This window comes from Etheostoma spectabile, unplaced genomic scaffold (assembly GCF_008692095.1).
Source record: "Etheostoma spectabile isolate EspeVRDwgs_2016 unplaced genomic scaffold, UIUC_Espe_1.0 scaffold379, whole genome shotgun sequence".
Classification (NCBI taxonomy): Eukaryota; Metazoa; Chordata; class Actinopteri; order Perciformes; family Percidae; genus Etheostoma; species Etheostoma spectabile.
The window spans coordinates 641,314-663,517 of record NW_022605596.1 but is presented as its reverse complement, the minus strand read 5'-3'; the positions used below and the strand labels follow the sequence as shown (position 1 = coordinate 663,517).

General features: G+C 42.9%; 2 protein-coding genes across 3 annotated transcripts in view; one reads left to right on the top strand and one right to left on the bottom strand.

The window, feature by feature from the left end:
* The window catches only part of cyp17a1 (cytochrome P450, family 17, subfamily A, polypeptide 1), a 12,983-nt gene extending 12,630 nt beyond the window's left edge, over positions 1 to 353 (bottom strand). The window contains exon 1 of the mRNA XM_032511512.1: positions 39 to 353. Coding sequence (XP_032367403.1) covers positions 39 to 353 — 315 coding nt within the window. The remainder of the gene's footprint in view (positions 1 to 38) is intronic.
* A 2,133-nt stretch (positions 354 to 2,486) lies between these two features.
* Positions 2,487 to 8,299, top strand: borcs7 (BLOC-1 related complex subunit 7). 2 transcript variants are annotated; one of them, XM_032511514.1, is made up of 5 exons: positions 2,489 to 2,665; positions 6,166 to 6,228; positions 7,039 to 7,082; positions 7,199 to 7,219; positions 7,329 to 8,299. In XM_032511514.1, exons 1-5 carry the CDS (start codon positions 2,534 to 2,536, stop codon positions 7,378 to 7,380), a joined length of 312 nt encoding a protein of 103 aa, XP_032367405.1. In that variant the 5' UTR covers positions 2,489 to 2,533; the 3' UTR covers positions 7,381 to 8,299. The 2 variants fall into 2 exon arrangements, with proteins under 2 accessions (XP_032367404.1, XP_032367405.1); XM_032511513.1 differs by lacking the exon at positions 7,039 to 7,082 and having other exon boundaries at positions 2,487 to 2,665.
* The last annotated feature ends 13,905 nt before the right edge of the window (positions 8,300 to 22,204 follow it).

Sequence of the window (22,204 nt, the reverse complement as noted above, 5' to 3'; positions counted from 1 at the left end):
AGAAGAAGAAGAAGAAGAAGAAGAAGAGGTCTACCCACAGTTCTGGGTCTTCCTGCAAATATCTTCCCCTTCTTCAGCAGGATTTCTTTGGCGTGAGCGTGCTGGTTGATGATGACGACGCAGTGGGAGCCCATCATCAGAGAGTACGTCTGTCCGTATTTCTTCTGCAGTTCTTTAAAGAGCACATGAGGAGGGTGCGGGCTCCGCAGGCTCAGCAGACTGCCGATGAGGGGTAGTGCTGGGAGATGGGGGAGCTCCTGGGGGCCACGAGCGGACGTCTTGAGCTTCAGACGCAGCGCCAGCAAAACCAAGCCCACGACCAAAAGCACACACAGACACAGGAACCAAGCCATACCCGCAGCAGAGGGCCCTGACGGAGGGGTCGGTCTCAGCGGAGGCCAAGCATCACAGAGAGCAGCTCTGCAGGAAGGCCCTGAGCGGCTGCAGGGGCCGCCTTTTATGCAGCTCCTTCAATGCCAAATCCTTGACTCGGAATTCTTCAGGCGGAGCCAACTACAACAAGATAAGATGACACCTGATCCACTGAATCCTTGCAAAAAACCACGACGACACATGCACACTGTGACATAGTACATATATAGTCTATAGATATATTTATCTATAGACTATCCTCAGCAGTGGTGGAAAGTAACTAAGAGCATTACTGCATTGAAGTACAATTTTGGGGTAGCCTATTTGTACTTGAGTATTCAATTTTCTTGCCATTTTTGAGTTAAATCAATTCAAATTGAGTTTCCCCAACAGAGATAAATAAAAACAGTACACTAATAAGGCTAATATTATCTGACAGCTACACAGAGGCTACATATGAGCAGTTCATAAAATAGGAGATACTGGTAAACTACCCAGTAGTAAGGAGATCTAATGAGCTGCACTAAGAATAGCTGCTTATATAACACAATATAAGAATATGCAATTCAACAAATCAATACAATAATATGGTATTGTTACTTTAAAAAAGTTAAAAACAATGTTTTGAATACAATGTATGTCTGTTTAAGTGTGCCGCAGTTGGGTTGAGAAGATGTGATTTAATTCAATGGTGTAGCTTCATATCATGCTGTTTAATAATAATAATAATTAATACTGTTAATTGATACCCAGTGGGGAAATTACATTTACTCTGTTTGTTAGTAACCACTAAACACAGGCCTGAAATACACACACGTTCAAAACCTAATCATTCCCAAATGGAGAGCTGTCAGAGTGAGTGGGCTGCCAGCTGGACCAGCGCCCTGAGCGGTACGGTGCCTTGCTCAAGGGCACCTGGCAGTGCCCAGGAAGTGAAATGGCAACTCTCCACCGATCTCTCACCAATCCCAACTCCATTATTTGGTCCGTACGGGGTCTTGAAGCGACAACCCTCCGGTTCCCAACCCATCGCCCTACAGACTCCCTACAGACTGAGCTACTGCCCCCCCTAGGAAGTATCCTATCTCCACCCCCCCTGCGGTTTTCTCATTTGCATGATGGCTTTTGATCTGTGTCCAGGAGGAACCCCCAATGTGCATGTTAGAGGTGTGCCCCATACTGTTCTCAGGCTGCTATGACAGCCTCTGAGATGCCCTCAACATGTTACCGCGCCAACAACGGACTAATGACAATGGGTCGACATGTCTCTGCAGGGGGACCATGTCGTTCAGACCACTGTCGGCTGCAGTGTTATCATGTTTTGTGTCTTATTGTCTGTTTTGTCATCTTCATCGTGCTGTTTTCATTAAACCTGTGCTGTCTGAACAGCTATGCAGGATGATGTGTCCTGATTAACAGAATTATATCAAAGATTCAATTCACAAGCTCTGCAGACGCTTTGAGAGTGTCTCCGCCAGATGTACACACTCTGCCTTTAAATATCTTAGAAGCACTTTATATAGGATATGTTTGGGTCACACACAGGTTTGCCATGTGGCCGTAGTAAAGGTCATGTTTTAGGATAACATCACATGCCGGGTATCTTTATCCACTCATCACTTTTTCACATAAACATTCCTTTCAAAGTTTACTCTACACTCAAATGGAAACCATTAACCCTTTGTATTGACTCATCAACAGTGATTGATTTAAACAGAACCTGATTCAAGTAACAAGTTGTTAGATACTGCAAACCTTTTGTTCATTTTCAATTGGACCTGGAGCCTCTCTTCCTCCTCATCAAATCAAAGAACACGTGGATACATTTTCTAAAAGTGTACAATAATGCAACTTTTTTTTTTTTAACCTATTTTACTAATAATACCATTTGTAGCCTACTTTACTTGAAGTAAAATGTTGACAGTGCAGTATTTGTATTTCTACTTTATTGACGACAGGAGTCAAACTGTGACGCTGAGAATGACCTTGTTAGATATGAATGAGTGAAAATGAAACACAAAGAAAACTCGATTCATTCGTTTTTAGTTCTGCGAGATTATGAATTTTTAAAGTGATACAGTTCTTATTGTAATCCTGTAATGTGGGCGCGTTGCTGTGTGTTTTGACCCTGCCCACGCACCATAGCTAGCCAAAACAGAAAATGGCGTCAGCTGAGTCCCAGCCGCGGTTTGGCCAGTCTGTCAAAGGCTTACTATCCGATAAAGTGGGCTCCTGTAGCGGGGATGTGATTGCACTGACCCGTCAAGTGCTGAAGGGCTCCCGGAGTCAGGAGGTAAAACGATAGGAGTGATTTAATCCCAAGAAATCTGTTGCTGTAGCTTTATCTGAATGGCAACGAGCTAACCTAGCTAGCTAGCTAGCTAGAGAACAAACGGCGACGTCATTGTGTTTTCAAAATAAAAGCATTGTCAGTAACGTTGTAATTGGCCCTGACTCCATCAGTAGGGATTCAAAATGTACCTTTTGGTCCTTTACCGTGGTAAAGTTGGTTTTATATTAGACGTTGGATATTCAACACATTCGAAAATGCTATTATGCAGCATTTGTGTAGCATTTTTGTACATAAAAAATATTTATGAAATTAAAAGGATGGGTTTAAAATATAAAAAAGAAGCTTTGAGCAGTGTGTAGGGGAATTGGCTTAGTTCATCAAAGTGTTTTGATACGAATAGATCAAAAGGGCAAGCTGCCTAATAGATTTTTCAAATGTGTCGAAATCCAACGTCCAATATAAAACCAACTTTACCACAGTCCATTAGGTTTTATTTCCGTTAGCTTAAGACTGCTATTGCTTTTTAATGTGGCTAAAACGTATTTGATTAAAGCGTATAACGTGTGTTAGGTTATGAGAACGCAGTGTAGCTAATGTAAGTACATTTCCTCGAGTACAGTACTTTAGTACAAATTTGAGGTCTTTTCATGCCACTTTCTACTTCTACTCCGCTACATTTCAGAGAAAAATATGGCTCTTTTTACTCCACTACATTCATCTGACCGCTTTAGTTACTTTAAAAATTAGGATTTTTCACATAAAACACATGCAGTTTTTAAAACATGATCTTTTATTATAGGTTAACTTAAACTACTCAACAATATGACGGCCTACAAGTCCAGCTGTGATTAAACCATAAACCCCTATTAATAATTAATTAATAAACACTTGGTGATGGCACTGATTTGTTTCCAGTTCCTAAAATGTGAGGATTTTTCTGCATTAAGCACTTTTTCTTTTAATACTTCAAGTACATTTTCCTGATACTTTTACTAAAGAAACATTTTCAATGCAGGACTTTTACTTGTAACAGAGTATTTTTACAGTGTGGTATTTGTACTTTTACTTAAGTGAAGGATCTGAATACTTCAGCTGCGTTCCAGGGAACCCGTAACTCGTGTTTTCATAACCTTCTACCCGTGAAAGTACCCTGGAACAAAACTTACTACCCATGAACTCCAGGCCGCTGTACTCCCAGGTCCAGCTTTCGACGTCACACACACATAGACAACAATGTCGACCCCTGTTGATGCCGTACAGACGCCGGTGATTAACAGGGAGACATATAAATAAATAAATAGACTTACATATGCAACTTAAAGCGCCCATATTCTGCTCATTTTCAGGTTCATAATTGTATTTTAGAGGTTGTACCAGAATAGGTTAACATGGTTTCATTTTCAAAAAACACCATATTTTTGTTGTACTGCACATTGCTGCAGATCCTGTGTCCACCCCGTGTGTTTAGGTCTCTGTTTTAGCTCCAGAGTGAGACATCTCACTTCTATCCTATCTTTGTTGGGAGCTGCACATGCTCAGTAGCTCGGTAAGATCCCATCTAGATCCCGGCTAGATAACTCTTTCTCCAGCTTTGGTCAGTCCAAGGCAGCTGGGATCAGCTGGGAGACTTCTTCTAGACCAGGGCCACTTGTGGAATACCTGCACAACAGGGACAGGAAGTAGAACAGGGACAGGAAGTAGTTCTTTTGGAGATTCTGGTCAACTAGTGGCTGTTGGAGCAGTGTTTCTATGCGTGTGGAAGCACCAGAGACACAAAATAACACCCAAAATCCCAGAAAAAGGTTTTTTTTTTCATAATATGGGCAATTTAAAGTAATTCCGCACATTGTAATTGAAACAATACACATAAGATTGTGTACTATCAATGGTTATGCATATTAAATGAAGACCAACATATGTCGGCGACTAGAAATCGCTAGCATATGTTAAATTCCATTCTGTAACATCTCTACACAAAGCCTCACTCAATTGTTTCATTTGGTATCCGACGTTTGTTTAATATTGTTACTCTGTTTTTATTTCTGGGGACCTACCTTGAACGAATCCTCCTTCCTACGGAGCCTCGTTCTTATCTTTCTACTCACGTCACGACAGTAAATGGAGGCATTGTTAAGTCATGTAGCTGTATAACTAACTTTGTGTTCGTTGAATCTCTGTAGAAGGAGGCTTGGGCCCAATGAAAGGTTAACACAAAGATTTATTAAACAGAAATAATAAGACAAAGCATGATGAATTATGCGGCAGCGGGCTAGACGCAGTTTTCCGAAAGTTTTGCCCCGAAATCTTGTCTCCCTCCCTCCTGTATTCCTTCTACTCTAGAGACACCCTTGTGAGTAAAACCCGTCCTTATTGGCTCTTTGTTGGCATGATCACATGTAGGACGAGTCTTGTTGGTTTCTTTGCCGTCCAATGAGGAAGGACATGCTCTAGCCCCGCCCCTTTTCTTGTGGGCGTCATATGTTGGGCTTCATTTAATAAACATAACCTGTAGTAGTACACAGTCGTTTGTGTGTTGTTTTAATTGGCTGAGTACAGTGATGTTGTTTTCTAGCTGTTCTATTATTTGCCTTTGCTTTGTCATTAAATCAACATTTCTGATGATTATTTATCAAAAATCTCATTGTGTAAATAATATTTTGTTAAAGCATCAATCCTACAATATTGTTGCAATGTCGACATCGACGTATTTAGTCAAGAAGGTTGTGATATTTAATTTTCTCTTCATCGTCTAGCCCTATTCCCTATTAACAATTTTTCTGACATTTTACAGACAAACGATTAATTCATGCACAGGCATGGGTAGGGCCGGGGACCAAATACCTCGGTGTTGATATAGTGACAATATTTTAAGGTTGACTATTGGTGCTTTAACAAAATGGTGTTTACACAATGAGATTTTTGATAAATATTCTCCAGAAATGATTTAATAACTGGGTAAAGGTAAATAATAGAAGCGCTAGAACAGTCTGGTAAGTTCAGGAAATGACATCACTTTACTGTAATGCAGCCTGTAAAAACAGGAAAATACACTTATCATATTACAGTATATCCAAAATCTAAGACAGTATCTAGTCTCATATCGCGATATCGATACATCGATATATTGCCCAGCCCTAGGCACGGTATTGCAATTCCAGCTTTGAAATGTGAAATTTGTGGGTTTAAAAAAAAAAAGAAGGAAAAAAAGTGTCTTTTTTTTGTTTTTGAACACAATGGTGGCTTAAAGGTTAGAGGAGCGAGCTCGTGACCGGGAGGTCGTCGGTTCAATCCCCACACGGACAGGACGGTTCTAGACCAGCGCTTGTCCCTCCATCGTACCCACCACCAAGGTGCCCCTTGATCCAGACCCTAACCCATAAAAGGCTCCTGTTCAGTGGGCAGCACAGTAGACGCTGGTCGTACTGGGCATGCATTCACAAAATCATTGACAGATTAATTGTGTAATACTAATAATCAGATGCAGATTATGTCTTTTCCAGCTCCTTGGTCAAGCAGCAAGAAATATGGTCATTCAGGAGGACGCCATCCTGCATTCTGAGGATGTAAGTATTAGAGTATAGAGGTAGTGAATACCCCCCAAAGTACTGGATGGAGTACCACAGAATAAAGAGTTAAATGACATTCCATCACGGGGGTTTCTAGTTTGTGCGTGTGACAGCTAAATGAAGTAGTACAAAGTTTTCTGCTGTCGTGTGCAAGGGCGGGTTCAACTTTGGGACTTGTGTCCTTAACCACTTACTTTCATTACAGTGCAGTATTTAATATTTAATACTTAATATTTAAGACTTTTGATACACCAAACTAGATTGTTGTATGTGTATACAAACCCTTTATCTTATCTTTCTTACTATTTTATATATGTGTGTATATAGTTGCTCTGAGGAACTGTGCACTATGTTGCCCCGTCTTTTTTTTTTTTCTCTTCTTCTGCACTACTTACATTTTATATTTTTTATATTTTCTTAAAATCATTCGTGTCGACACTGTAAAGGTTTTGCTTCAATCTTGTTGCACAGGTACTGCACTAGTGTGTTATGACAAAGGCATTCCATATTCTATTGTGACAAATGTAAAAAAAACCAAAAGAGCCAAAACGTTGGGGGGGGGGGGGGGGGGGGGGGGGGAGTGATGACGCAAACGTCAGGAGAATGTTCAAAACATTTTTGAAAAAGGCGACAAAGACTCAACAAAGCAACATCATCTCTGGAAAAAAAAAAGCAACAAAAGCTTGGGAAAAAAAATGACAAAAAATGATTGGGGGTGGGGGTTATTATCCCCCCCCCATCCCCCTATAAATTACGCCAGTGTTTGTATGTAGCATCCACAATCCAACATCATCATCTGTCTTCCAGAGTCTGAGAAAGATGTCCATCATCACCACACACTTGCAGTACCAGTAAGTATCAATCAGCTGCTTGGGAGTACACACATGTATTTCTTTGCTCAAATTGGAAGTAAATATTGAAAGTGTCTGTCTGTCTGTCTGTCTCTGTCTGTCTGTCCGTCACTAAGGCAGGAGGCCATCCAGAAGAAGTAAGTCTAAACACTACACTCCAGTATGAAAGAGCTGACATCAGTGTCTCACCACTAAGCCATAACACACACCGATAACGTGCACTGACTCCCCCCTCCCATCCTCCAGTGTGGAGCACTCGAAAAACCTCCAGGACCAGCTGAGACACCTGCTAAAGTGAGCAGCAGAGGACCCCCCCCCCACAACACCCTCAGACCCTGTGTCAACCACCAGGGGCTCAGCACTCAGCAGGAGGGTTTAATGAGGGATGATCGGCCATCTTTTTTACCTTGTGACACACTGGTGTTCCGTGCAGCGGGGACAGGAAGTGATGCGCTGCTCTGGGATGCAAGGACCTTTTTCTATTGAGTTATGTTAAATGGTTTGATTAATTTATGAAATATCTTGTCTGTATCATCTTGTCTCTGCGGAATACTGCTCTGGGAATCAAGTCAAACAGCAAATAACTGTGTGAGTGGTCAAATGCAAACGTGAAGACCAGGTGGAATCTGAAGAGAGCTTTATGAAAGCATAACTCCTCTAATAAATGCGTATGAAACGCAGTCAGCACGTTTTCAATGAGTGAAGAGATTAGCTAGGCCTTGAAGCATAGGTCATATTCTCAACCACACACACACACACACACACACACACACACACACACACACACACACACACACACAGTATTTTCTGTTGACACACACACAATCTTATATACAAATGTGCTCAATGCCAAACACAATAATCAGTCGTTGCAACAATCCTCGATTATGCCGCACGTTTTATTAAAGCATGTGATGGGCTATGTGGGATATTTCTGCAATTTTATGCAGTTATATTGCAGGAACTTGCAAAAACTGCTGGTTGATGAAAAAGAGACTGTTTGTCTTGTCACATGATTATATCACTTCACAACGTTCCCATGGCAACAGGGGAAACAAACGGCTGCTCTCAAGTGAAGTAAACGCAACATTTTTCAACTTTCTGCTGAGATATTTGTGACTTTTTTGCAACAAAAATGCTGGATTATGAAATCATGCAAGCCCCGCGTTATTTTACGTGGAAATCGGCAATTGATGCGACGAAAGTGCGGCGTATTTGAAAAAATGCGGTTCCCCCGTAAATATGCCAACTTTGGCTGATTATGCAATCTCATAGTCGCATATTTCTGGAGGGACTGTGTTATGAATGGAAAACTCTAGTCTGTTTGTCATACTCAAATAAAAAAATATTAGGCATTTCCTGATAAATTGGTATCGGCATTTATAATGGCTGATTTAAAAAGTTAATCATTTCAAATGACAAATTAATGATTCTGATAAATGAATATTTAAGAAATAAAAATGGATGGTCAACCATGTTGTGAGCATTGGCGATGCATAGTCTGTCCACCAGAGGACGCTCTACAACGTCCCTGTTAGTGATGGCGTTGCCATAGTCTGTCCACCAAGGACGCTCTACACCGTCCTTTTTAGCGATGGCGTTGCATAGTCTGTCCACCAGAGGACGCTCTACAACGTCCCTGTTAGTGATGGCGTTGCATAGTCTGTCCACCAGGACGCTCTACAACTCCCTGTTAGTGATGGTGTGGCATAGTCTGTCCACCAGAGGACGCTCTACACGTCCCTGTTATGATGGCGTTGCAAAGTCTGTCCACCAGAGGGCTCAACAACTTCCTGAGTGATGCTGCATGTCTGTCCACAGAGGACGCTCTACAACGTCCCTGTTAGGATGGCGTTGCATAGTCTGTCCACCAGAGGACGCTCTACAACGTCCCTGTTAGTGATGGCGTTGCATAGTCTGTCCACCAGAGGACGCTCTACAACGTCCCTGTTAGTGATGTGTTGCATAGTCTGTCCACCAGAGGACGCTCTACAACGTCCCTGTTAGTGATGGCGTTGCATAGTCTGTCCACCACGAGCGCTCTACAACGTTCCCTGTTAGTGATGACGTTGCATAGTCTGTCCACCAGAGGAGCTCTACAACGTCCCTGTTACGATGGCGTGCATAGTCTGTCCACCAGAGGACTCTACAACCCCTGTTATGCGCGTGCATAGTCTGTCCACCAGAGGACGCTCTACAACGTCCCTGTTAGTCGATGGCGTTGCATAGTCTGTCCACCAGAGACGCTCTACAACGTCCCTGTAGTATGGCGTTGCATAGTTCTGTCCACCAGAGGCGCTCTACAACGTCCCGTTAGTGATGGGCTTGCATAGTCTGTCCACCAGAGGACGCTCTACAACGTCCCCTTTAGTGATGGTGTTGCATAGTCTGTCCCCAGAGGACGCTCTACAACGTCCCGTTAGTGATGGGTTGCTAGTCTGTCCACCAGAGGACGCTCTACAACGTCCTGTTAGTGATGGCGTCGCATAGTCTGTCCCAGAGGACGCTCTACAACGTCCCTGTTAGGGAGCGTGCATAGTCTGTCCACCAGGACGTTCTACAACGTCCCGTTGTGTGGCGTCGCATAGTCTGTCCACCAGAGGACGCTCTACAACGTCCCTGTTAGCGATGGCGTTGCATAGTCTGTCCACCAGAGGACGCTCTACAACGTCCCTGTTAGCGATGGCTGTGCATAGTCTGTCCACCAGAGGACGCCTACAACGTCCCTTTAGTGATGGCGTTGCATAGTCTGTCCACCAGAGGACGCTCTACAACGTCCTGTTAGTTGATGCGTTCATAGTCTGTCCACCAGAGGACGCTCTACAACGTCCCGTTAGTGATGGCGTTGCATAGTCTGTCCACCTAGACGCTCTACAACGTCCTGTTAGTGATGGCGTTGCATAGTCTGTCCACCAGAGGACGCTCTACAACGTCCCTGTTAGTGATGGCGTTGCATAGTCTGTCCACCAGAGGACGCTCTACAACGTCCCTGTTAGTGATGGTGTTACATAGTCTGTATGTCCACCATTCCTTTATCATTCGGGCTCTACTTACTACTTAAGTCTTGTTTCATTTGCATTTCAATCTTCTGCACTGCTGCTTTAACATCTATAATTTCCATTTTGTCAGATCACTGTTAATGTGACATAAATAAACAAATGGAAGCAGTGTGAAAACATGGCTCTGCCCACAGAGCAAAAAATATCTATTTATTGTAATAAAAGACTGGCTAAACTATTGTAGAGCCCACAGTCTTACAGCCGCCCAGGGAACAGAATGAAAAGTTATGGAAGGTCTTTATTAAAAGGATATTTCTGGTGACAGCTGATTGTCTGCATCGTCCGCGATAACGAGCAGAGGAACAGTTATCAGCAGCCTGAAGGCCAACAGCTGCTTGACCCTGACAGCGGCCCCAGGGCCCCAAGGCCACGCTGCCGAGTCCTGTTACGTAATGGTGCACGTGTCCCACACCACGATGATGCTGCTGGACAGGCTGGCCTTCACTAGTCAGCAGAATCCATAAATGGAAGATTATAGTTATAGATTCATATAAGGAAGCTGTGTTTCCGAGAGGGGATAATACGCATGTGAGAGAAACACTACAGCGGCTTGAGAAAGTTTACACCCCCAACGCTAAAGTTGATTAAAAAGATCAATACATAAACATCTTTTAGAAATTGATCTTAATGCCTTCATTCAAAAAAATTAGGACACCAATTTTCTTTGTGAATGATGTATTGTAAATAAATAAATAAATAAATGTTCTTTGTTAAAATACAGGGGCATAAGTATACACCCCCCTATGTTAAAATACAGGGGGCATTAGTATCACCCCCCCTATGTTAAAATACGGGGCATTATATACCCCCCTATTTTAAAATACAGGGGTCATAAGTATACACCCCTATGTTAAATACAGGGGATAATAATACACCCCCCTATGTTAAAATACAGGGGGCATTAGTATACACCCCCTATGTTAAAATACAGGGGCATAAGTATACCCCACCCGATTTAAAGTACAGGGGGCATTAGTACACCCCCCCGATTAAAATACAGGGGCATAAGTATACACCCACCCTATGTTAAAATACAGGGGGATAACTAAAGCACCCCCTATGTTAAAACAGGGGGCATAAGTATACACCCCCTATGTTAAAATACAGGGGGCACTTAGTACACCCCCCTATGTTAAAATACAGGGGGCTAAGTATACACCCCCCTATTTTAAAATACAGGGGGCATAAGTATACACCCCCTATGTTAAATAAGGGGGCATAAGTAGACAACCCCCCTATGTCAAAATACAGGGCATAAGTATCACCCCCTATGTTAAAATACAGTGGTCATATTAACACCCCCCTATGTTAAATTCCCATGGAAGCAGAGTTTTATTATTAAAGGCCAGTTATCTATGCATCCTTATTATATCCTAATTATATATCCTAATTATAAATAAAGGCTTTAAGATCAATTTCCATCAAATTTATTTCTCTTTTTAATCAACTTTAGCCTGGGGGGTAAACGTTCTCAAGCCACTGTACATGCACCAGCAGTGGGACATTTCTGATGTAAAGGAAAGACATTTGAAATAGCTGCATAAAGGAACATTGGATCAGTTATATAATTTTCTTTTTTCTTTTAATCTTGATTTCTTTTTCTATTTACATTTTTCGTGAACCATGTTCCAGGGTACAAGCGGCCGAAATGGGTTTCCTCAGGAGGGTGGCTGGCGTCTCCCTTTCCTAGCGATAGGGTGAGAAGCCAGTCATCCGAGAGGAGTCGGAGTAGAGCCGCTGCTACTTACGTCGAAAGGAGCCAGTTAGGTGGGTCGGGCATCTGGTAAGGTGCCTCCTGGGCGCTCCCTAGGGAGACGTGTTCCGCCGTCCAGTGGTGAGGAGGCCTCGGGGAAGACCAGGATAGGTGGAGAGATTATATCCCAACCTGGCATGGCGAACGCTCCGGGATCCCCCAGTGGAGCTGGTTGAGTGGCTCAGGAAAGGGAAGTTGGGTGTCCCCTACCTGGAGCTCTGCCCCAAAACCCGTACCCTGGATATAGCGGATGAAGATGGCTGGATGGCGTGTGTATGGTGAAACCATGTTGCTTCTTTGACGAGGGCTTATGAATGAAAGCATCCCAGTGTTGTTGTTAAAATCACATAGCCACGTCCTCTTGCCACAGGCGCTGTCAGCGTATGCAGGGAGGTCCGGACACCACCTATCTATTCTGGGATAGGAGAACAAATAAATAAATAATAAACGCTGGGCTTGTTTGTATTTTTTCAAACCAACAGACAACACGTCCTGGGTGGGGCGCTAAGCCCTGATAGCACAGATAAAGACTAAAATCAGGGGCTTTGTCCCAGCAAATGTATCTGTTTGGGCAGACTTGAGGTAAAGCATATAGTGCGTAGTTTCTGTTCCCCCGGGAGGAATTCCAAGAGCTATGACAACAAACACGGTCCCGATGGTGCCACATGATACAATGACATAAATCAATAGATTCATTACCAATACTCATTGCCATACTGAGAAATACAGAGATTGTTGTGGAGGGGTACCGTAGGTCTTGCTGGGAACTCTGCGACCCCCAGGGTTTACCTGTAGGTCTCTGCTGGGGAAACCTGCAGGCCCTCCAGGGTTACCTAGGTCTCTGCATGAGGGGAACTACTGCGACACTCCAGGGTACCGAGGTCTCTGCTGAGGGAACTCTGCAGACCTCCAGCGGTTACGAGGTCTCTGCTGGGGAACTCTGCAGATCCTCCAGGGTCACGTAGGTCTATGTGGGGAACTTGCAGATCCTCCAGTGGGTTCACCGTAGTAGGTCTATGCTGGGAACTTGCAGGCCCTCCGGGTCACGTCTAGGTCTCTGCTGGGGAACTCTGCAGCCCTCCAGGGTTTACCGTAGGTCTTGCTGGGGAACTCTGCAGTCCTCCAGGGGAACAGTAGGTCTCGGCTGGGGAAACTCTGCAGACCCTCCAGGGTTACCGTAGGTCTTGGGGGAACCTCGCAGACCGTCAGGGTTAACGTAGGTCGTCTGATGGGGGAACTTGCAGATCCTCCAGGGTCACCGTAGGTCTCTGCTGCGGGAACTCTGCAGACACGCCAGGGTCAAAGTAGGTCCTGATGGGGAAAACTCTGCAGACCTCCAGGGTCACCGTAGGTCTACTGCTGGGGAACTCTGACAGACCTCCAGGGTATGTGACTTCTGAAGGTAATTGTTGCACCAGAGCTTTTATGAGTTCATAACATGGGGGTGAATATTACACTACACATGCCATTTTCAGTTTTGTATTCTATTTCACTTCACCAATTATGTTTGATCCCCACATAAAGTGTCAGATTAAAAAAAAACACGAAAGGCTGTATGTAACCAATTAGGTAAAAAGCCAAGGGGGGAACTTTTGCAAGGAACTGTATTTGGCCTAGGCTGAGTGTAATGGGTCGTTCATCAAATCATCAAAAGATTATACACACATTTTAAGTTTTAAGTTGATGTTTCTCACCACATTGTCATTTCAGTATGTAAAGGTGTTGTCTATGGCCCCCTTTTTTTCACACTAACGTAAGACTTCTTTTCGGTATACGGTTAATAAGACATGCATTATAGGTATTAACATTAATTTCCAGGATTTACTGATATTTTGAATTTGCGGTAGTACTGTAACACACAAGCAGGCATGCTCTGTAGTGATAAGACGATTCAAGTCATTAGAAATCCAAATGGTTAATGTTATAGAAAGCATAGAAAGTGGAATAGAAAAATAAATTAATTTTGTATGCTTTTCAGAATCAAGGTAATTTATTAAGGAACTTTGCATGTTACACGAAGGGGATTATACGTATAAAAACATGTAGGTATGGTACTGTAATGGGGCTAGTATGATGTACCAAAATTACAATAAAAGTCTACAGTGTATCTGTTGTCCTTGTACAGCTGACTCTTGATCTCAATGACCACTACTGCCAACAATGGATGATTGAATACTAATAACCAGTGCAAACTACTCATTAAATCCTCAAAACCCTTCACCCAACTTCTGAAGGTTACAGAGGTCTTCTACCCCCACCTTCCGTGCCCCAGGCACAGATCTGACCCTGTCCGGCAGGGTACATACCCTTTCTCTATACCTGAGCTTTAAATGATGTTATTCTGACTAGGACAGCACGCGTTTGTCAGAGCCTGAGGTTGAGAGGGTCAGGTCCAGGGACGGTGGTCAGTCACACACCTCAACATTTTTCCCTTGACCTCACAACCTGTTCCATCAGACTCAGGAGTCCGGCTCATAGTTAGAACCGGATATTACAAGCCCTTTTTTTTTTTTTTTTAAGAAACAAAAATCTAATAGAATTTGATGATGCTGATCCATGCTCAATGGCCTTTCCTTCAGGTTTCCCAAGCAAATTTACAGGACTTTTAAGACATCATGCTTGAAATTAAGAGCAAATTGGTCACAAATCTCAAATACAGGCCCATAAATTCTTGCACTACCACATACGAAGAATAAATCTGTTTATGTGGTGCACAGCAGACTCGCACCAATAGACTTGAAAGTGATTGGCTGCAATAGGGTTGGATGTTGTATCATTTGTAGTCGTATACAGCAAAATTTTATTTGGACTAAGAGACTGTGAATGCAACTTACAACATCACGGGAAAAACAAATGCGCGTACAGGTAGCATTGCATGGACAAAGGAAAAATTAAAAACCTTTTTAAAATTAATCGACCTAGAAACAAAACAACCTTCAAGGAATTTAAAGAGTCATTTAATGCTTTTTGGCTTTTTCCCCATTCTTTGTGAACATAATCTTTTTTGTGCTGGTATAGGTTACAAAGTAAAGGAAAAATCCCAAAGACACTTCAGGACACACCTCATACTCTGTCTGAATGGCGAGTAGTCTCTACATAGGTATGAGCATGTGGACTCAACAAAAAGATGGAAAACACAAGGGAGATGTTCTCACTGCTGGAGCTAAAAAGAGAGTTCACAACCCACAGGGGTGAAAGAGGAGCGCAGCAAGTGCAGGTACAACAAAAAAATATGGTATTTTCTGGGAAATGAAACCATGTAACTATTCTGGCACAACCTCAAAATCAGTTAGAAACCTGAAAATGAGCAGGAATAGGTTGTAGAAAGAACAGTACCTGAGAGGGGAGACAGCTGTTCTGCGGGATGTGTTTGAGACGACTAGAGAAAACAGCGACCGAGAACGGCTGTCAGTGGCAGATTTGGTGGCTGGAAGACATCACTCAGAACATAATCATCAGATGTAAAGCGGGACAGATGACCCCAAAAATCAAACGTGGCTACAATCTATCAGATCAAAAACTATTAACAACATCAGTCATGACTAAACCATCTCACTGCCAATCGCGCTTTCAACTTATTACAACAAAGACATTTTAATAAAACAAGAAAATAAAAATGGAATTCAACCCAGCCATTACTTCTGTGTACAAAATGAAAAATACCCAATCATTTAGTCTCCACTTTGCATTCAGTACGCTTGATATACAGTGTAGGTTAGGCTTCAAACGGCAGACAGCAAACAAGCTGCGCAAACAGTTCTGAAAGACTTCTATAATAATATGACACAGGAAACATATTAATATCAATTGGTGCGCTGGCTCTGAAATTCTGGAAACAACGTGATAAGCACCCCAAGGTGCAAACCGAGCTGAAAGGGTCAAACAGGACGTTACAATCTCAAAGTCCATATCTGTCTATTCAGTCCAAACGGATGAGACGAGACACACAAGAGGGGGGGGGAGGAGAGGGAGAGAGGGAGAGAGAGGTGAGAGAGAGACGAGAGAGAGACGAGAGACGACGAGATGAGCGAGAGAGAGAGAGAGATGAGGCACCTGCTCCACTCATCTGAGGCATCAATACTTTGCTGTCACCAACAGCAGATCAGACTGTGTTTTTGCTGAGCAAACAGCTCTTCCTGAAATCTTTAAAAATACAAAAACATGTAAATAATACTCTCAGCTTCAAAACAATTGCACCTAGTCATGTTCCAGTAACACACAGTAAGCAATGTTTACAGCAGACAGAGGCAGTGGGTCGCCCTGGTAAGGAAAGCCATTACGGCCAATGACAAAAACAAAACTAACCGGAATCTACATTACCACAGGAGTTAGTTATCATGTGGAATAATAATCGGGAGGTACTAGTCAAAAATCTGTGAGTCAAATTTGGGACAAATCTCACTCAGCTACACATTGTATCTCAAATTGCGTGGGAATATTTTAACTGTTAACAACAACAAAATCCTTAAATTATGAGTTGTCAAAAGTGTGAATTTCTAATATGCAAATTTGTCTAGTATGGATCAAGTCAAAGCTTTGTTCTCTTTAATTAGGTCTAGGTCTCATAAAGGCGAAAACATGACTGCATCTATAAATTTGAACCTGCAGGATTGTATTGTCGCTGGCAGCATGGGCTTCCATTCTTTCACTGTGACCATGAAATAACTCAACATTCATTTTTTAAAATAACCGAATAGCTCATTTAACTTGATGTATCACTCAAGTGAGATAATAGGCTTAACTGTGGTGCAGGGTGTTAATATCCTGCATTACGTAAACATGAATGCAGACTTAAATCAATAGGACTCAGGGTGAGGCTAGGGTAATTGTAGGTGCTATTTTACAACACAGTATAAAGATAATTACGGGGTTAAATAGTAGGTGAATTTCCTAAGCTGGTCTCATGTGGATATCTACCTCACCGTAGAAAGGGCAATATGAAACATATACTTTTATGGAGAGGAGACCGTTTGATTGTGTTTAGTTTCAGCGCATGGGCGTTAAAACACAAACTCCAGCATTGTGATGATTCAGGGCCAAAAGCTTGTGTGAGTTCAGAAATGCGAAGAGCGACGAGCCTGCTGGTGCCCGCTGACATCCCAGATATCTAGCAGGCTCAAAGTCGTGGAGCTGTTGGAGAACAGCCATGGAGGCCAATCCCTGGCCTATGGGGTTAACAAAGGGGGGAGGAGGGTCACCTTTAGTAATGAAATGTGGGGAAAACAGGCTATTTACGTGTCCCCCCCGCCCAAACTCTACTCTGTTTTCTTGTTTATCGCAGCCACCAACTGCCTGCAGCGTGTGTTCTTGCAGAATCCAAACACTCCTGTCCTGGGATGGAGTCAGTCAGTGTGTCTGGAGACCGACATCAGGGAACAGGACAGTTATGGATGGACCCCCTCTACTCCTCAGCCTCCTCCTCCTCCATCATCGTCTCTTCATCATGGAAGTGGTGATCTCCTGCGGCAGCATGAGGGAAGAAGTGGGGGGGTCTGGATCTCCTGACGGATAGAGTCAGTGGCTGCGTTTGCATCCATCTCGAGTAGAACGTCGCTGGCGGTTTCGTTGTGTGCCAGCGGCGACTGGTGTCAAGATGCGGGAACTGGGCGTTGCTCCACCGTGACCGTGTGGCATTGGTGAGAGGGGGGGGGGGGTTGATCAAGGTAATGGCCGTCAATCAAAAAGACATAAGTGCATAGAGTGATGTGACCGAACAAAGTGAGAAGAGTGCACGGGGCGAACGTCCCTGCACATGTGCAGCTCGAAAGATAGATCGAAGGGGGTAGTAGAGCAGGTTGATGAAGGAGGCGGCAGTATAGGTCGGTGACGATCACCTGGGAGGCAAACAGCGTCTGCCGGGATCCACTGGCGGAAACAGACTGCCCGTCATGCCGTATGCACATGCCATGCGGGGTCCCTTCTGGAAAAGGGACACAAGGACGCCTGATCTAAAAGCCCTTGAGGGTCTTTTGGCTAAGAGGAAGCGGAACTACTGGAAGCTTTTTAACTTGTGTTGTCTGTCTGTCAAAATGAAAACAACAATTTTGTTGAAGATTTTATCGATGGTTTTTAACTTTTTCTTCTGTTTTGTCCATTTTTTGACTCTTTGATCCTTTTTTTTTCATGTGTGGTGCCATTTTGCCCTGTTAGTGGTAAGAAACAGGGTTTCTTTTACTTTACCCCGACGGCTTGAGTTAAGCTGTAGTGGTTGTGATACAACTGGTCACATTCAAGTAGCATGAAAACATCCAGCGACGGGCGACTTGGTAACAAGTGTTATGAACCCCTTGGTCATTTGGCGCTGAATTGGTCTTTAAAAAACTAGCTGTTGAAAGAACTAATCATATTGTTCATCACTAAAGCCGTAATCTTGCATTCCAGACACACAACACTGTGGAGGAAGGTCAATGATCGGGGTTCGTACCCAACCCTAGTTTTTATTCTTCCTTTTACACGTCATCAAGCTCAGCTCGCTTCATGTTGATGTTGTTTACAGTGTGTTCAGGGGACAGGCAGCTAGCAGATAAAAGTTAAATAGTAGTATAAAACACGCGTTGACATTGCTACAGCACTTTAAACAAGCTACGACTGCCAAGAAAAATACTGTGTACTGAATAGCCTTTTTCCATGCGCTGGCTTTAAATGTGAAGCTGCTTGTCTACTGTTATATTCAGAGGAGCGCATTATCGTGGACCTCCACTTTAGTGACGCTCTGTTTAAGGGAAAAGCAGGAGGAAGAAATGTCGTTTGGCGGAGGAAGTTGTACCGTAACCGTCTCTCGCAGTGAGCTGATGTCAGCCTTATTGCTGCTGCTGTCCAGGTTGCCTGAGGACAAAAACACAAGGGTACTGTGATCTGTGAGCCCCGTTATTCTTAAATGTAGGTTTCTACATCAAGCCCTGCAAGGTAAGATTAAATATAGGCTGCTAATTTGAACCCTTTATGTAACCGCGACATCGTCAGCCCAGGTCAGTTACTAACCTCACGGTCATACAATAATGTTTGTGTAGCAAGTGGACTGATGGGCAGCAAACAGTTTCTTGACATGGGTCCAGTATTAAGAAGAGATCTCTGCGTTGGGCCGCGGGTATAAACAAGCTTAAATGTAAAAAATGTTGACAATTGCGTCCAAACGTGTATTTACCATCCAAAGGTGTGGTTTTGTGGGTTTCTGACACATTATGGAAATGATCATAAAGAGAGAGAACTTTAAAACTTCTGCTGAGATTTTCTGTTTAACCAGAAACAGCTATGAAGTCGCTAGCGCTAAACCCACCAGGACTCCATGTTACAATAAACCAATAGTTTTAGCTGTATGAGCCAACAGTATTCATGTATGTATGGACAATTAATATGTGTGTTGTTCAACCAAAACTAGAGTTGTGTAGTTGGAAAAGGGAAAGATGTCCAAAAAGGCTTTATAGTTTATTGTTTCTGTAAAACATTTAAGAAGTGTATTTTACCGATGCAAATTACTGTTTAACTACATGACGTCTCGGCTGGGTTGACATGCCAATAAGAGGTTTTATGTTAGGAGGTGACCTCTTTAGAAATCCTTTCCATAATGTTGTCAGGACAAAATATTAAGCTGAGTTTCTGTCATGGCCCAAAACGAAGCACGTTCTGTGAAGGTAATACAAGCTGGACATGCCTAGTAAATCATTGTAGCTGTTTTCTCTGCAGCAGATTGCAGAGACTCCTCTTAATACGGAACAATCAAAGATGTATTCCCCAGTCACTAGTCCAAAACATAAATATATAGGGTCTAGGTTAGAAGAAAAAAATAGTCGTAGCCTAAGCTTTAAGAACTTTTCGAAAGAATCCATTGCAAGACAAAACAGTTGGACTGACAAAAGGAACTTACTTGTAAAGCTCAGCTAGGAAGCAGTCCAAGCGACGAAGTTCCTCAAATAGGCAAAAACAAACAACTTGCATTAGCATGTTATAATGGCATACATCTTTATAAGCCGAAAATCCCAAAACAATACTATTGAATCGTTTATTTTCTTAATCAGACTTTGTGTGGCCTAGCCAGAGATCAGAGCTTTAGTGAAATTATACCTGGAAGCATAGACCATGGAAAATGAACCAGAAACACAATCAAACTTTTAGTCATGGGTGGATGACTATCATTTCCTAACCCCCTAATAAAACCAATATAAGTGTTTATAAGTACACCAATGAAACTACAGGCAACTCACCCCAACCTGGACCAACAAGGTTTCAGTTCTGCCTGAATAACGCTGTATAATGGAACTGCAAATAGTGCGATGTAAGAATGATGTGGTATAATTCTCACCGATCTGGCAGTCCACACGTGCAAACTCTGGGCCGTCAGGTATCAACCAAGAAAGTCCCCGCCCCTGGCGGGCTTCTTGGATTGAGGATGTCACCAAAACTGTGGTCTCCAATGTAGATGATTGTCCTTTCATTTAGCACCCAGCAAGGTCACACCAATGTCTGAAGAACCTAGGAGTACAAACACGGGATGGTGGGCAATTGTTCTATACTATGATCAAATTGTCCCCTATACTCATGTGTGTACGGGTTCATAAAATGCGCTATATTAATTTAATCTAAGTTATCTTACTGTGTGCTGTGCTACAACACCTTAAGGAAACGCCAGACGTGCGTCGTATTTCAGACAACTGATCGCACAGAGAATTCTGTGACAGAAACAGGGACCCCATTAATTATTGGGACTTTAGTGATTCACGTTATCCCCAGAGTTAGATAAAGTCATACTTACCTTCTCATCTCTGTGCGCTGTCCTAACTATGTTTCTGGCGGCAACCCACGGCTAGCGTTAGCGTGCACAAGATGACGGGGTGACAGGCCCAACCTAGCGACTGCTCCCCAATAAGTGACAAAAATAACGCCAACATGTCTATTTAAATGTTGATGATTTGTCTAGTCACCAAGCGTGTTCAAATAACAAACGGGTCACATGACACCACAGCCATATTATAACCGTACACATGGGAATCTAAATGAAAATATACATATAGTCACTCTATAAAGGAATCAAACACAATATGACTACTGTGAAGTGAGAGTGATCTAGATTCCTGAGCAGAGAGGAAACTAGGACCAGTTAGAAGGATTCTTACTTTACCCTCCCTGAGTAATACATGCATGCTGAGAGAGGTCTACAGTGTTAGGTTGCGATCTTCGCGACGTGGTCTAAGAAGAAACAGCACGGAGTCACACACTTGTACATATATGTATTGGACCGTACTTTTAGAGATTGCTTGGAATAAGCACTTACCAGTGTCAAGCCTGCCGCAGCACGTTCCCTCTCCGAAGAACCGAGGCTTCGAGGCGGTTACCAGGATCAGGTCAAGTAGGACTTCCAGGGCGTGAGGGTGGTGTTCGGCCGCAACACAACACCACAACACACAACACACACCCCACAACACACACACACACACACACAAACACCACACCCAACACACACCACACACCTTTTTTTTCTTCTGGAAAAACCTATCATAATGACCCACAGTAATCTTCCAGATATTTCTAAGCAAGGTGGTGTGTAATTAATTATTGAGACTTCCTTACACAAAAATGTGATTAAACAGTAGTGTTACTGTGGCGTGGCCAAAGTCAAAACAGGTAGGAATAATTTTCTGTAACGAGAAGGGATGGGGTATTTTTTTGTTTAAACAGTTGTCTCAAAACAACCGGGAAAAAGGAAAACTATACTCCATCATAACAACCCCGGGCATATAATTCATAGGGGGGGTATGTTGTTTTTTCTGAAACTGGTGCTAAATCGATACTTTTAAAATGTACTGGTGAGTAATGATGCCCCGAAACACACTACACAACATCTACATACATACATACCTAGCTACTAAAATCATATATATATTAGATAGATATATATAACGTTAACGGATTTTTCACAGACTATGCAAGCATCATAACACGCGTTAGTGGAGGCAACTAGCAACGCAAGCTCATAAACATGGCTAAATACTTGCAGTCATCGACGAAAACAGTGCATCAGCTGGGCACCTAACTATATAATATGTTTTTAAAACTCCAGTACTAGCTAACGAGTAACGTCGCTCCCGTTGCAGGATGGTTTGAAGAGACAATGATTAATAAATAGTCAGGATCGAGAAAGAGAACTAAATGTACCGAAAAAAGGTACCTCAACCCTCTCACTTCCATAAGGCAACCATTTAACAACATGTCAAAATAATTAGACACTTATGGACAGTAGGTTTGTTGCTGGTGGGCAAACATAAGATATCTGATAGTACACGTGTCCGAGACTCTGGTATTTAGTAGTCACGTTA

What these genes read in the sequence shown, in the direction of transcription:
- borcs7 (XM_032511513.1), top strand. Translation starts at nt 2,534, where the DNA reads ATGGCGTCAGCTGAGTCCCAGCCGCGGTTTGGCCAGTCTGTCAAAGGC. An exon ending in AGGGCTCCCGGAGTCAGGAG is followed by an intron (nt 2,666 to 6,165) that starts GTAAAACGATAG and finishes TGTCTTTTCCAG; the next exon opens with CTCCTTGGTCAAGCAGCAAG. An exon ending in CAGGAGGCCATCCAGAAGAA is followed by an intron (nt 7,220 to 7,328) that starts GTAAGTCTAAAC and finishes CCCATCCTCCAG; the next exon opens with TGTGGAGCACTCGAAAAACC.